Consider the following 14637-nt stretch of genomic DNA (forward strand, 5'->3'; position numbering starts at 1 on the left):
GTATAAAACAAAGGAGATTGTTACAAGCTTTAGGATTAAGACAGGAAACCAGCACTGCCCCGGTGGGTAAGAGCAGGGCTACGTATAGACAATGTACCAAATGTGACTGGAGAGGCCAGAAAGCCTGCCTACACAAAGGTATAGCCTCACTAGCCTTCAATAACTCTTACAGCTGAATTTATCCCCAGGGAATATCTTTTATCTCTCCAGAAAGACCTGAGAGGATTGACACATTAACCTGGGCTTGCTAGAGAACTAGGATCATTGATTTTGAAACTATGAAGAGCCTTAGGGGAATCATCCAGTCCATCACTGGTCACTTAACAGATAAGGAAATTGAGAACTGAGACCTAACAAAGTACTTCTATTTATAGATATGTCCCCTGACACGTGGTTTGATGTTCTTCCCACTGAGCCACCCTGCACTAAGCAGAAAACACGGCCAGAATAAATGGATGCTGGGACGCACAGGTTTTGTTGAGGCGGGGGAAAGAGCACAGAGCATGAGATGTGGCCCCCCAAAAGGCAGGTACTGAGTGGGAAGCTCTAGCAGGGGGGACAGCATAAAGAATTGGATGGGTAAGGAGGAATGTGGCAGAAAAGACAGAAGTTTGGTTTTGTTTTTCTGTTTTGTTTCAGTTCTGAGAGTTTTGACTACAGAATTTGTTTTATCATTATCTTGCACTTGTGCCAATCTTTCTTCCTTTTAAAACACTTTCACAGACATTACCATATTTGAGCCTCCCATTATTCTTGTGAACTCATGAAACACATGAGTGCGCCATTATTCCCATTTTACATACCAGAAAATTGAAGACCTAAGAGTAATTAACAAGGAACTTGAGTGAAGAAACTTACAGTCACAGAGGTAGAGTAGATGGTGAACACTCAAAGTCACCTCTCCATTTGAAAGAGAAAAAATACATTTCCATTAGCAACCTGATAGAATTTTTTTTTCCAGAAGTCCTAAGGGGAACCAGGCATTCAGAAAATTATATCATAAAAGTAGAAAGTGAAGGAGTATAAATTAGTAGGAGGAAAGAAAAAAGGTTGCAGTGAGGGACTTCTATAAAACAGTAACTTTAACAATTCTACAAATGGGGGGGGGGGGGTAGTGAGGAGATGCCCACAGGGAAGAAAAATACAGAAGAAGAGGGTAATGTGTCCTTTATATCCTAAGAGGAAACTTACATTATTTTGACAGCTCCCAGGGGCTATCTTTAGTGTTAAGGTCAAAAATACATGAAAAGATAGTTATTGCTGTACCCATTGGGCATTTTAAAAAAGGAAAATGCTGCATATTTCACTTAAGAATGTTGTTACTATAATGCAATATATACACTACAGGAGTAAACTGGAGACAGGTTTGTGGTTCCCAATGTCTTCTGTTTGCATGCAAAAGGTCTATTTAGCCCAGGGTCATGCTGTAAACTTGCAGTAAACAAGCCTTTAATCTTTGCCTAGAGTGCTCGAGAAGTCAACTTTTCTAAGTAGCAGGGCTAAAAGGGAGATAAAACATTACAGCACATCCTCCGCAGGATCAAAACAACACATTTCACTGGATTTTGATTTAGACCCCTCTTCTTAAATGGCACTGTATCATCACAATGTGATGCTGCTCCTCACTGTCTGGGGAAGTTCGTCCCTTACGCATGTTAAAAATGAACAACCCAACAGAGCATCTTTCATGTCCCAGCTCACGGAAATCAGTGAAGCACAGAGGTAAGCAGAATGTAACAAAACCGAATGGATATATAAGAAAAGAAAGCGTATCAGAATTCCAAACCTGCTTACAGGTATAGGGGAGGCAGGGAAAAGCAGACTAGGAGTGAGCTGCCTAAAGAAAAGTCATTCATACTACAAAGGCTCTAGGGGCTGAAGAAAGAGCAAGCTGAAAGAGGGAAATCTAAAATCACAGATTTGCAGACATATGAGGCTTTGTTTTCCAGACGCAAAGCCCCAGTTTTCTCTGGTAAGACAGAGACCCTTGAAATCTGCCCAGACTGCAAGTCCCTAACTCTGTTGGAGAACACTGCTGCCACCTCCTGTTCTCTCCCGGTAATGCTGCCAAAGGAAATGGGCTCTGAGCTCTTCCTGAGGGAACAGGGCCTACTCACCAATTGTTTAATTAAGCACAGCATTTTTTTGAAGCTAGACTCCTGACCTCAAATTTAATAAAACACAGATGATTTGCATCTCGACTCTAGATATTAACAATGCACAAGGGAGAAACCTAGAAGCCCATCTTAAACACTGCATTTGTGGTTTTATTTTTAAAAACAAAATCTTAGGGCAACTGGGTGGCTCAGTCGGTTAAGTATCTGACTCGGTTTCACCTCAGGTCATGATCTCACAGTTCGGTTCGTGGGACTGAGCCTGTTCCCGTTGACAGTGCAGAGCCTGCTTGGGATTCTCTCTCTCCCTCTCTCTCTCTGCCCCCGCCCCCACTCGTGTGTGCACGCGCACAAGAGCTCTCTCTCTCTCTCAAAAAATAAATAAACAAAACTTTAAAAAAAAATAAAAATGAAAACAAAATCTTTTCTGCCCTGCAGGTGTCATTAGGACAGCTCTCATGAACATGGACCGAGAAGCCAAAGAATACTATGAAGTGATTATCCAAGCCAAGGACATGGGAGGGCAGCTTGGAGGGTTAGCTGGGACCACAACGGTCAACATCACCCTCTCAGATGTCAATGATAACCCACCCCGCTTTCCCCAGAGTGAGTACCTAACCAATGAGAGTATAGATCTCAGGCCAGAGGGATGCACCTATTACAGAAATGAAAGAAAAAGGGCAGTCTGAGTTCCTCCTTAAGTTCAATTATCCATGGGTTCCCTTCATACATTTATTGTGCAATTCTCACATAAACATTTCCCTTCTAGGTTCCAACATCCCATGGCACTATACCAGTGTTTCTCACTTTTTTCATTTTCACCTCTCTCTGGAGCTCTTCTAAACTTTTTTTTTTCCTTGATCGTCATGCCCTGCACCCTGCCCCATAAAATTAAATAGCAAGGAATAAGATTTTGTTGGATAGGGGTGAACTTTAGAAAGCTACAAACCACTGTAGCATCTAAGATTTTTTTTTCAGATCTCCCCCTTCCCCGAACCAATGTTTGTCCCCTAGGAGACAATACTGCCCTGTTGAGAATGCACACAGAGAAACTAAGCCAAAACTGTAGGTGAACACATAGCAGCCTAACTACTTAACCAGTCAACTCACAAGAGTACCAAGTACCTGCTTTGCAATGGCACCGGCCATGAGGGATACAAGATACCTGAGATCCCGTTGCTGCCCCCATGAAGCTTAAAATTTAGCTGGGGAGTACATATTCTAAACTCATCAGAAGTTAACCAACAAGTAGATTTGCCATGCCAGTTGAGTAGTGCAGAATGAAACTTTCACAATGAACTAAGAAGCCTTCACAGAAGGATGATACCTCAACAGGGGACTGAAACATATAAAAGATTTAAATAGAAAGAAAGGAGGACATTCCAGAAGGGGGAAGCCATTCAGTCATTCAAAAAAATATTTGTTTTGGGCACCATCTAGGTATGGGACATAGAGCAGTTTACAAAACAAACTAAATCTCTGCTTTCCTACAGCTCATTCGAGTAGAATCGAAATGTAAGGGAAAATATATATACATATATATTTATACATATATATAATGTACATATATATACATATATATGTACATATATACACACATTATACATATATATATGTATATATATATATATATATATATATATATATATACATATATATATATCTACAACAGAAAGACCTGGAAATAAAGTAGGGAACGGAATTTTATGTTCAAAGACTGCCTAAAAGTGGAGACGTGCTCTTCAGTGTTTCAAATGTGTTATATTTCTAAAGGAAGTCACTGAAAAGTTTTTGAGCAAGACAGAGACATAAAAGAAGGCTAATCTGACAGCCAGGTACAGGAGGGGTTGGCAAAAGTGGAGGCTAGAAGCTGGGGAACCTGTCAGGGGGCTTTTACAATGGTCGAGATTTGACCTAATAGGGACTTAAAGAAACAGCAGAAGGACTGGAGTGGGACTAACAAGAAAACATGGATTTCTGCCTCCTGATTTCCTGGCTGAAGAAACATGGCAGAGGGTGGAGTCAAAGATGACTACGATGTTTTAAGTCTGGGTGACAGGGAGAAGAATCGTAGTACTGATGGAAATAGAGGATGCATAATGGAACCAGTGGCAGGGAAGGAGGAAGACAAATACGGATTTGAATATGAAGTGACAGCAGGACAATCTGATTGAATGTCCTTAAGGAAGGTGGAAATACGGAGCTGTAACTGTGGAATGGAGCCCAGCAATGGAGAAGGGAATTTGAGAATCAGATGCCTAAAGGGAGCCGTTGGAGAAATGAGAACTCCAGGTGAAAGCACCCACAATTCCAGGTGAAAGACTTGACCAGGGAAATCAGGTTTAAAAAAAAAAAAACTAAACTAAACTAAAACCAGAGTCAAGCCAGACTAGTAGCTGAGTAGCTATATTCTGAATCAGACAGACCAAGTGAGCCAGCTCCTTTATCTCTGAAAGATAGAAGTTCAAATACTCACATACAACTGGTGTACACAAAGACCCCCATGAGATTTTATGAAACAGGCAGAACACTAGGTAAGAATTTCACGAATGGCACAAGCAAGTAGGCTGAGAAGCTGCCTGGCTCTACCATACTGAAGAGCAGTGCACCGTGGAACAGTTTGTGAAATGCCATATGGATTGGTTTCTTACTGCTTTCCTGATTCTGTGGGTTCTATCTTTATTACTTCACGAATGGCTCATATTGCACACTATAGATTATATACACTATATATATATATGTACACTATAGATACTATTTATACTATATATATACTATATATATATTATAGATTCTTGAACATCCTTAAACTACCCTATTTGGCTTTTTAAATTTAACACTAGAGGGTATCTCCAATGAAAACAGGGCAAAAAACCACGTTATTATGTAGCTCCTAAGTGTGTGAATTTGGACAAACCACAGGAAACTCCTATCACCCCAAACCTGCCAACTTCACAATGGCATCACACAACACAACGAGAACCAGGGTTTTAGTCCTGCCCCGCAAGCCAACATCTTAACACCCATTCTAAAGCAAACATTTCGAGTTGTCACTTTTTCAAAATAATGGAGAATCCAGCGTAGAGTAAAAGCATGGACCATGTTGCACAGAAGATGAAATGTAAATACATAAAAGTAATCGTCATTAGGGCGCCTGGGTGGCCTAGTCAGTTAAGCATCCGACTCTTGATCTCAGCTCAAGTCATGATCTCACAGTTCCCGGGTTTGAGCCCCGTGTCAGGCTCTGCACCGTCAGCACAGGGCCTGCTTGGGATTTTCTCTCCCTCTCTCCCTCCACACTGAGCATGGAGTCTGGTATAGGGCTTGATCCCACGACCCCAAGATCATGACCTGGAGTGAAATCAAGAGCTGGATGCTCACCCGACTGAGCCACCCAGGCACCCCTTGACTGCTCATTTTAAAAATTCAATTTTCCTTCTTTCTTATAAATATTACCATAATTTGATCATGGGATGTTGACCAAATGACACAACTATTATTTTATATTGAGCAAGCTCAGTTACCTTTAACTGAACCAAATACAAAGGAATATCAAGATCTTAGGCTATTTATTTCTAATACAATCCATCATGTGTAGAAATCTTACGTATATGCTTGTTTAAACACAGAACATGCAGCTTTCCTGGTGTGGGAAAAATACTTGTTAGTTTTTCCCAAAAGTTCTGCAATAATCCTCAACAACTTGGGAAGAGAATGGAAAGAGATCATGAAATCCAAGTGCCTGCCAGCTTAGTACAGAACTTAGCAATTTCCTGGCTCATATTTGCAAAGAACAGGCTTTATTTCTTTTCCTGTACAAGGGAGGGTGCTGTGAGCTGGTTGGGTGCTATCAACCTCCCCAAATCTTTGTGAAACTCAAGCCCTTACATCCCAGGCTTCCCTGTAGCTTGCCAATACATATTAGAATAAGAGACCATGAACATACTGAAAATGTGATTGTGTGATTTTCTTTGTTATTTAGTCAGTCACATTTTGATTGACAAAATAATGAAGAACGTCAAAAAGTTGAGCCCCAGAGAAGGTAAGTTAGTGAAGACACAACTCTTTGAAAATGAAAATGAACTAAATTTAATTGTGAATTCAAAATATCAAGTTGAAAAGGAGAACATTTCCAACTCTGAGATTCTCACAGATGTGACGACTTTTGGGATAGTCTAACCTGGAACAAGAGAACAAGACACAACAGAGGTCTGCAGTGGGCAGGGCTGAGGGCAAGGACGCACTGATGGACAACACACGGAGCGGGAAGCTGGTCGTAGAGTAGCTGGAGCTGCTCTTTGTGGCTGTTCCTCATTTAGAGCTCACTGATCCCCACTAAATATGGGCAAGTGGACAGAGCTAGAAACTCCATATGCTGGCCAGGCCACGAAGGAAAACGTGGGCATTTCAAGTGTGAACAGAATAAATACATACTTTGCAATCATATTTTTTCCTTTGTCAGAAGGAATTAACATTTGGGGAAATAGTTCATTAGGAGGGACCGAAAGACTGGAAAGCAAGATAATTCCTTCCACTCTGAAGGTAGAGTCACTGAGAGAAGAAATATTTTGGGGACACCTGGGTGGCTCGGTCGGTTAAGCGTCTGACTCGTGATTTTGGCTCAGATCATAATCCCAGTTCATGGGTTCAGGCCCCGTGTTGGACTCTACACTGACAGTGTGATGCCTGCATGGGATTCTCTGTCCCTCTCTCTAACCTTCCCCCGCTCTCAAAAATATAGAAACGTTAACAAGGGGGTGGAGAAGAAATATTTTTGTTTTCATCTTGTCCTATTCTTTTTTTTTAATGTTCATTTATTTTTAAGAGACAGCATGAGTGGGGTAGGGACACAGAGGGGGGGGGGACAGAGGATCCGAAGCAGGCTCTGCTCAGACAGCAGCAAGCCTGATGTGGGGCTTGAACTCATGAACCATGAGATCATGACCTGAGCTGAAGTTGGACTCTCAACCAACTGAGCTGCCCAGGCACCCTTCATCCTGTCCTATTCTTAGGATTAGGTCAAGCTATTTTGGTCCCTCCTTATCAAACATCCAGTATAGACTATGACCTCATAATGTTTGCTCAGCCTGTCTGGATTTCAGTTTTTCCTCTGTAAAACTCAAGTTTTAATTCTTAAACCAGGAGGAAGGCATTTTGCCCAGCATGTCTGATATGATTTGACACTACTGAGGCATTTTTTATAGCAACAGATTACACGAATGCATGTTCTGACCTTTCTTCACAGAACATTATCAGATGAGTGTGTTGGAATCAGCTCCAGTTAGCTCCACTGTGGGTAGAGTATTTGCCAAGGACTTGGATGAGGGAATCAATGCAGAGATGAAATACACCATCGTGGATGGAGACGGTGCAGATGCCTTTGACATTAACACAGATCCCAATTTCCAAGTTGGCATCATAACTGTGAAGAAGGTAAGGCAACCCCTCTTTTCAAATCATGTTAATGGAGGCTGGGAATATATATGAGATCAGTAAGGGCTGTTACACTAGAGGTATGTAATGTTTTAAATCCTCGGACAAATGTTCTTTCCACTTGTTAAAAAAAAAAAAAAAACCTCCTTTCGCTTACATGTAAACACTGGCTGTGTCATCATTTTACAGAGAGGGTACCATGTGATGATAAAAATATAATTATGTCATTTCTCCTAAGTCATTACTTAATCACTTAAAAAAACTGTGGTAGCTTAATTCACTAATGATGTTAATGACTTGATCAATATTTACAGTTGAATAACACTCAGATTTCACTATTTTACACCATAAATAATAAAGCAAGCTATAATATTATTTATGAGTCAATAAATAACATGCAGAGATTTTTTAATTGCTACTCGAAGATCCACAGATGCTAATTAGGCTTGGAAAAGTTTTATCAAACATAGCTACTGAGTGGTATTATCACTTGAAATTCCTTTGCTTCACAAATTACCAAGTTTTCTGAATATCAGTTTTCTGAAAACCAATTTTTTCTGTGACATAAAGCACATATGGATATATCTGGGTGGAAAATAAAACCTTAAAAAATTGAAATTTTATCGTCCTAGTAGCTCTATATGTGATAAATTCAAAAACTCATTGATTTAATCTTCCATCTCCTCTACTTTAAATACATCTAAGATATCTTATTTATTCAACAAATATTTGTCGAGCATCTACCTATGTGCCAGGTATCACTCTACACCCATGATGTAGACAGTAAGTAAAATAACTGAAAATATCTGCCTTTGTGGTGCTTACATTCTAAAAAGGGGAAGAAGATAGTTGAAATACCAAATAAGTCAACAAAGTAATATAGTACTAGGAAGTGACAAATGCCACGGTGGGGAGGGGTAAAACAGAACAAAAGTGAGATCAGAAAAGCCAACATGACTTTAAATTTAAATTGGGTGTTTGGGACTGGCTTCACAGACAAGCGACATTTATACAAAGATTTAAAGTGGGTAGAGTTACAGCACAGAGCTGGGCAGGTTGACAACGCACACCCCTGGGAGGTGCCCTACAAATGACTTCAGTGAGAACTATACACAGAGCCCTGCAGACAGGGAATGGGCATGGAAATGTTGTTCCAGGCAAAACCAGTGCCAAGGCCCAGAGATGGGCTCTGTCTAGTCTGTTTCAAAAGCAACAAAGGGGTTGATAAGGCTGAGTACAGGGGAAGACTAGTAGACGAAAAAAGTCAGACCTATACAGTCTGACTTATAGGATCCTATAAAGAGTATAGGATAGTAAAGAGATCCTATACTCTTTATAGGATCCTATACTCCTTATCCTATAGGATCTTACAGGCTACTCTAAGTACTTCTTCCTCTGAGTAAAGCAAGGAATACCTGGAGGACTTCAAAACATGTATGACATAACTGGACTTTCATTATAAGATAATTACTCTGTAGGCTGTGTGGAAAAAAGACCATAACAGGGAAGCAATAATCCAGGTAGGAGATGATGGTGGCTTGGCCTAGGGTAGTAGGAATGGAGGTGGTGAGATGCGGTCAGAATCTGGATATATTCTGAAAGTAGAGCCAACGGGATTTCCTAACAGACTGAATGAGGATAAGAAAGAAAGAGAAGAACCAACTGAGCAACAAGAGCAGAGCTGCCTCTAACTGAGATGGGAGAGTCTGCAGGTAGAGAAGGTGGCAGGCAGGTGGTGACAAATACTGGGATTAAGTGTGGACATCTTACCCAGATGGAGATGTGTCGTAGCTACTGGTTACAGGAATATGGAGTCTAGAGAAGAGTTCTGGGCTGGAAATATACATTTGGGAGTCACAAGCATATCAATGCTGCTTAAAGCAAATCCAACAGAATGACATTCCAAGGGACTGGGCACATGCGGAGAAGACAGTGAAATGAGCCCTATAGCACCCCAGCATGAAGAGGTCAGAGAGAAGGGCAAGGATAAGCAAGGAGACTTAGAAGGAGAGATCAGGGAAACAGGAGGAAAATCAAGGGAGTGCGGTACCCTGGAAGGTATTAAAAACTGTTTCCAGGAGAAGGGAAAGACAAATGCTGTTGAAGATCATGTAAGAACACTGAAAGCCGACCACAGACTTTAGGAACAGGGAGATCATCGATGACCTTGACAAAAGCAACAAAGTCGTAACTTAGAATGGAGCACAAGTTAATAATGTCTTTAACGACAACTTTACTACACGCTATTCCACAGAGTTGAATTAACACTGATTTAGAAGGGAAAAGTTCACATGTTTGTCCTGTATTTACATAAGCAATATACAAATACAGCAAAAGAACAGATGTATTCAGCATTCCACCAACCAGAAATCTTTATAAACCAGCACACGATGACCTCAAAACAGTGTAAAGTGCTGATATTAACTTCAGAATAATCAAATAAACCTGGATGTAATTTAAATATTATAATTTCTTATGTTATTCTCATCCTTTGACTTAATAACACATTAGAATTATAAAGACGACTAAAAATGGTAATACCAATTTGGTATATGACATAAGATTAAGAACACTCCCCTATGATGTGGTATGCCTCAAGTAAAGAGTTAATAATACACTGCCTACCATGACTGGTAACTGTACACAAGGTAAATGCTCAAAGATCTGGAGAATTATTGTTTCTTTAATGCAAAAATTTTCTTTAAAAAATTAAACAATCAGAAAAAGAGCTTTTGGCATTCCCCATATATTTTAAATTTCATTTTGTACCTTAAAATAATAATATAAGATAATTCTAAATAATAATATATCAGTGTATTTTAAATTATTAGAATATGGCTTAGACCTTATTATAGGCCATTTATTTAAAAAAATACTATTACAATTTTGTATCTGAAGGGAACCCCACAATATTGTTTCTCCAGCTCCCTTATGTGGAGAAAAGATTAAACCTTATAAGATAGACCACTATCTTTCACTGTCATTACTAAAACTATATCCATATTTAATGAAAATAGGCATCAGTTTTGCCAAGGTCATTTGGATTTCTCTTCTGAACTTAGGAGGTGATAGAAAATAGAATTAAAAAAGAGGTCAATAAGTTGGGTAGATGGACAAGTCAAATATAATAAATACTTTAGAGGCTATTGACTGCTCAGTCTGTACTTTTGGAACAACATTCACTCAGATGCCTGACCCACACCCATCTTCCTACTTTGTCATTAATAATGTCATATAAAAGTGAAACAGAAGTTCTGCTTTTGATTTATTTCCATAAGCCCTATTATTTGTCTAAAAAGCACATACTTTTTCAAAAAGAAAAATTAAGTTGAATTGATAGAATTGGGTCTTCATAAAACCACACTGATTACTACCCAGTTATCTTGGGTCTTTTTGGCTTTTAAGTAATCAATCAATTGATTTCCAGTCTCTTAACTCAAATGCTTGAAAGATAACTTGAAACACGTATTTTTCAGATTGCTCTTTATTCTAGACGAGCATGCCGTTATGCCCTACTCCGGTCTTCAGCATGTCTTCTATCTGCCAGCATACAACAAGCAATTGTTTGGAGTCCATTTTCCTCTTAGGCAGGCCACAAAAAGCAAAACATATTTCATCAAATCTAAGGTGCTCATGAAATGTAAATCACATCATTGTTTTATAAAAGAAAAAAAAACTCTTGCAATTCAAATGATACAATGCTTTCTTCTTCCTTATGGTTTTTTTGGTAAAAAGCTCTTATTGACACAGATACATGTGCTTCACTAATATCAGAGTTACTCCCTGCTGTTGTTTCCAGGCCATTCTGCCCACACAACAATTTTTGTTTCATTGTCAAATCATAGTATAATCTTTCTGGAGACATTTTAGAAGGTAATAAAGTTCAACACATGTAGTCCCAACAATGTGCAGAACTCAGCTGAAATACATGCATGCTATCTCCTGCTGGGCCTAAAGCAACTGTAAGATGCCATCAATTGGAGAAACAACTCTATTTCCAAAATGTCAAAATATGAAAAGATGCACACCTTAAAATCACTGAAATATTGTAACATAAAATCTGTGTATATTATCACCCAACTGGTACTTGTCAATACTCGTCAATACTTGAACTGAAAAACTTTTTTGCACTATTCAATGTAACATTTTTTGCTGCCTTTCAGGTTTTAGGCCCTTGCTAGGCACTGGGGAATAAAAATCTAATTCTTAGCCTTTCCCTTGAGTTTGGTGAAAAGAACCAACACGGTCACATTTGTAAAACAAAGAAAGAAGAACCATAATAAAAGAACCACAAAACATGACAAAGTACTATAGGAACAGAGGAAGGAATAATTAATTCTGCTGAAGGAAAGTACATTACTATTTTGTGCCCAATTTTTGTGGTTCAATTTTCAAGAATATAATGGCTCTTCTTATGTGCTCTAAGTCTAGGAAATTTCTTGAATTTGGAACTTGGGTTCTAAGATTATTCTTCTTTGATTTACTATTATGACTATGGAAATAAACAATTCTTTGATGTTAAAAAATAAGTACAAAAACTTTTCAAGACAAAAGTCAAACTCCTATATCAATTGTGAGCAAATTAAAGCTTAGGGTATTTGGGGCAATGCTTTCTTTCAATTTTAAATCATAAAATTATTTAAGTGAGGAGACAATCTTAATGTAATCATCACTGGGTAATTTATTTCCAAAAAAATTTTAGCAATAACTAAAAACTCACTTTAGTCCTTTCAACAGATAGTATTGGAACAACTGGATATCCATATGCAAGAGAAACCACTTTACTACCTCACAAAAACAAATTCAAAATGGATCATATACTTACCTAAACGTAATAAACTAAAACTATAAAATTTCTAAAAGGAAACATGGAAGAAAATCTTTCTGACCCTTATTAGGCAAAGATTTCTTAGATATGACACCAAATTCCCAATAAAGAAGTGATAAACAAGACTTTATTAAAATTAAGAGTTTCTTTTCTTCAGGGCACCTGGGTGGCTCAGTCAGTTAAGTGTCCAACTCATGATTTTGGCTCAGGTTTGATCTCATGGTCATGAGATTGAGCCCCACATCGAGCTCTGTGCTGGTCATGGAGCCTGTTTAAAATTCTCTTTTTCTCTCACTCAGCCCCTCCTCCACAAGCACCCATACATGCTCTCTCTTTCTCTCTTAAAAAAAAAAAAAAGTTTCTTCTCTTCAAAAGCACTGTTAACAACTAATCACAGGTTGGGAATAAATATTTGCCAACACATGTCAGATAAAGGACTTGAATACAGAGTATATAAAGAACTCTTCAAGAAGATTTAAAAAACTGCTAAACATTAGGCATTAGGGAAATAGAAATCAAAACCACAATGAGATACTTCATATCCACTAGGATGGCTAAAATCAGAAAAACTGATAAAATCAAGTAATGACAAGGATGTTGAGCAGCTAGAACTTTCATGCATTCCTGGAGGGAATTCAAAATGATACAGTCACTTTAAAAACTGGTGTGGAGGGGCACCTGGGTTGCTCAGTCGGTTGAGCGTCTGACTTCAGCTCAGGTCATGATCTCACAGTTTATGGGTTGGAGCCCTGCATCAGGCTCTATGCTGACCGTTTACTCAGAGCCTGGAGCCTGCTTCAGATTCTGTGTCTCCTTCCCTCTCTGCCCCTCCCCGCTCACGCTGTGTCTTTCACTCTATTTCTCAAAAATAAATAAATGTAAAAAAAAAAAACTTAAAAACTGGTGTGGAGGGGTGCCAGGGTGGCTCAGTCAGTTAAGTATCCGACTTCAGCTCAGGTCATGATCTCACAATTTGTGGGTTCGAGCCCCACATCAGGCTTGCTGTGGTCAGTGCAAAGCCACCTGGGTGCTTCGGATCCTCTGTCTCCCTCTCTCTCTGCCACTCCCCCACTCACACTCTCTCTCACAAAGACGAAAAAAAAAAAACAAAAACAAACAAAAAAAACTTACAAAAATATATAAATAAAAATTGGTCTGGAAGTTTCTTATAAAGTTAAAAATACATTTAACCATATAATCCTACAATCCAACTCCTAGGTTTTTACCCAAATTAAATAAAAATCTATGTTCACACAAAAACCTGTATGCAAATGTTCATGGCAGCTTTATTCATAACCATCAGAAACTGGAAACAACCCAAATGTACCTTGAGTAGAGAAGAGATAAATAAACTGCTACACCCATATCCATACAGTAAATAGTAATAAAAAGGGACAGACTATTCATTCACAAAATAACATGGATGAATTTCAAACGCATCATGCCTAGTGAAAGAACAGATTCAAAAAGGTATTTCCTGAACAGCTCCATTTATACATTTTTTAATTTTTATGTTTTTTTTAATTTTTATTTTTGAGAGAGAGTGAGAGACAGAGAGAAAGAGACAGATGGTGAGTGGGGGAGGGGCAGAGAGAGAGGGAGACACAATCTGAAGCAGGCTCCAGGCTCTGAGCTGACAGCACAGAGCCCGACCCGGGGCTTGAACTCGTAAACCACAAGGTCATGACGTGAGCCAAAGTTGGATGCTCAACCACCCAGGTGACCCTACTACGTTCTTATAATAGAGACAGAACGTAGATCAGTGGTTGCCAGTAGGAGGGACTGACCACAAAGGAGCCACTGGACAAGGAGCAATGGTGGAGTAATGACAGTGATGGAACTGTTCCATATCTTATCACGGTGGAAACATAACTATGTGTTAAAACTTACAAAACTTTATACTAAAAAAAGACGAATTTGAATGTATATAAATTAGACCTTAATTAAAAAGAAAATACAGGGGCGCCTGGGTGGCACAGTCGGTTAAGCGTCCGACTTCAGCCAGGTCACGATCTCGCGGTCCGTGAGTTCGAGCCCCGCGTCGGGCTCTGGGCTGATGGCTCGGAGCCTGGAGCCTGCTTCCGATTCTGTGTCTCCCTCTCTCTCTGCCCCTCCCCCGTTCATGCTCTGTCTCTCTCTGTCCCAAAGATAGATAAACGTTGAAAAAAAAAAAAAATTAAAAAAAAAAAAAAAAGAAAATACAAAATGGGGTGCCTGAGTGGCTCAGTCAATTGAGCATCCAACTTCAGCTCAGGTCATGAT

General features: G+C 39.3%; 1 protein-coding gene across 1 annotated transcript in view; it reads left to right on the forward strand.

Moving 5' to 3' along the window:
- CDH20 (cadherin 20) overlaps window positions 1–14637 on the forward strand; it is a 209361-nt gene that overhangs the window by 166427 nt on the left and 28297 nt on the right. The window contains exons 5-6 of the mRNA XM_043559012.1: window positions 2553–2720; window positions 7360–7547. Coding sequence (XP_043414947.1) covers window positions 2553–2720; window positions 7360–7547 — 356 coding nt within the window. The remainder of the gene's footprint in view (window positions 1–2552; window positions 2721–7359; window positions 7548–14637) is intronic.

This window comes from Prionailurus bengalensis, chromosome D3 (assembly GCF_016509475.1).
Source record: "Prionailurus bengalensis isolate Pbe53 chromosome D3, Fcat_Pben_1.1_paternal_pri, whole genome shotgun sequence".
Taxonomy (NCBI): Eukaryota; Metazoa; Chordata; class Mammalia; order Carnivora; family Felidae; genus Prionailurus; species Prionailurus bengalensis.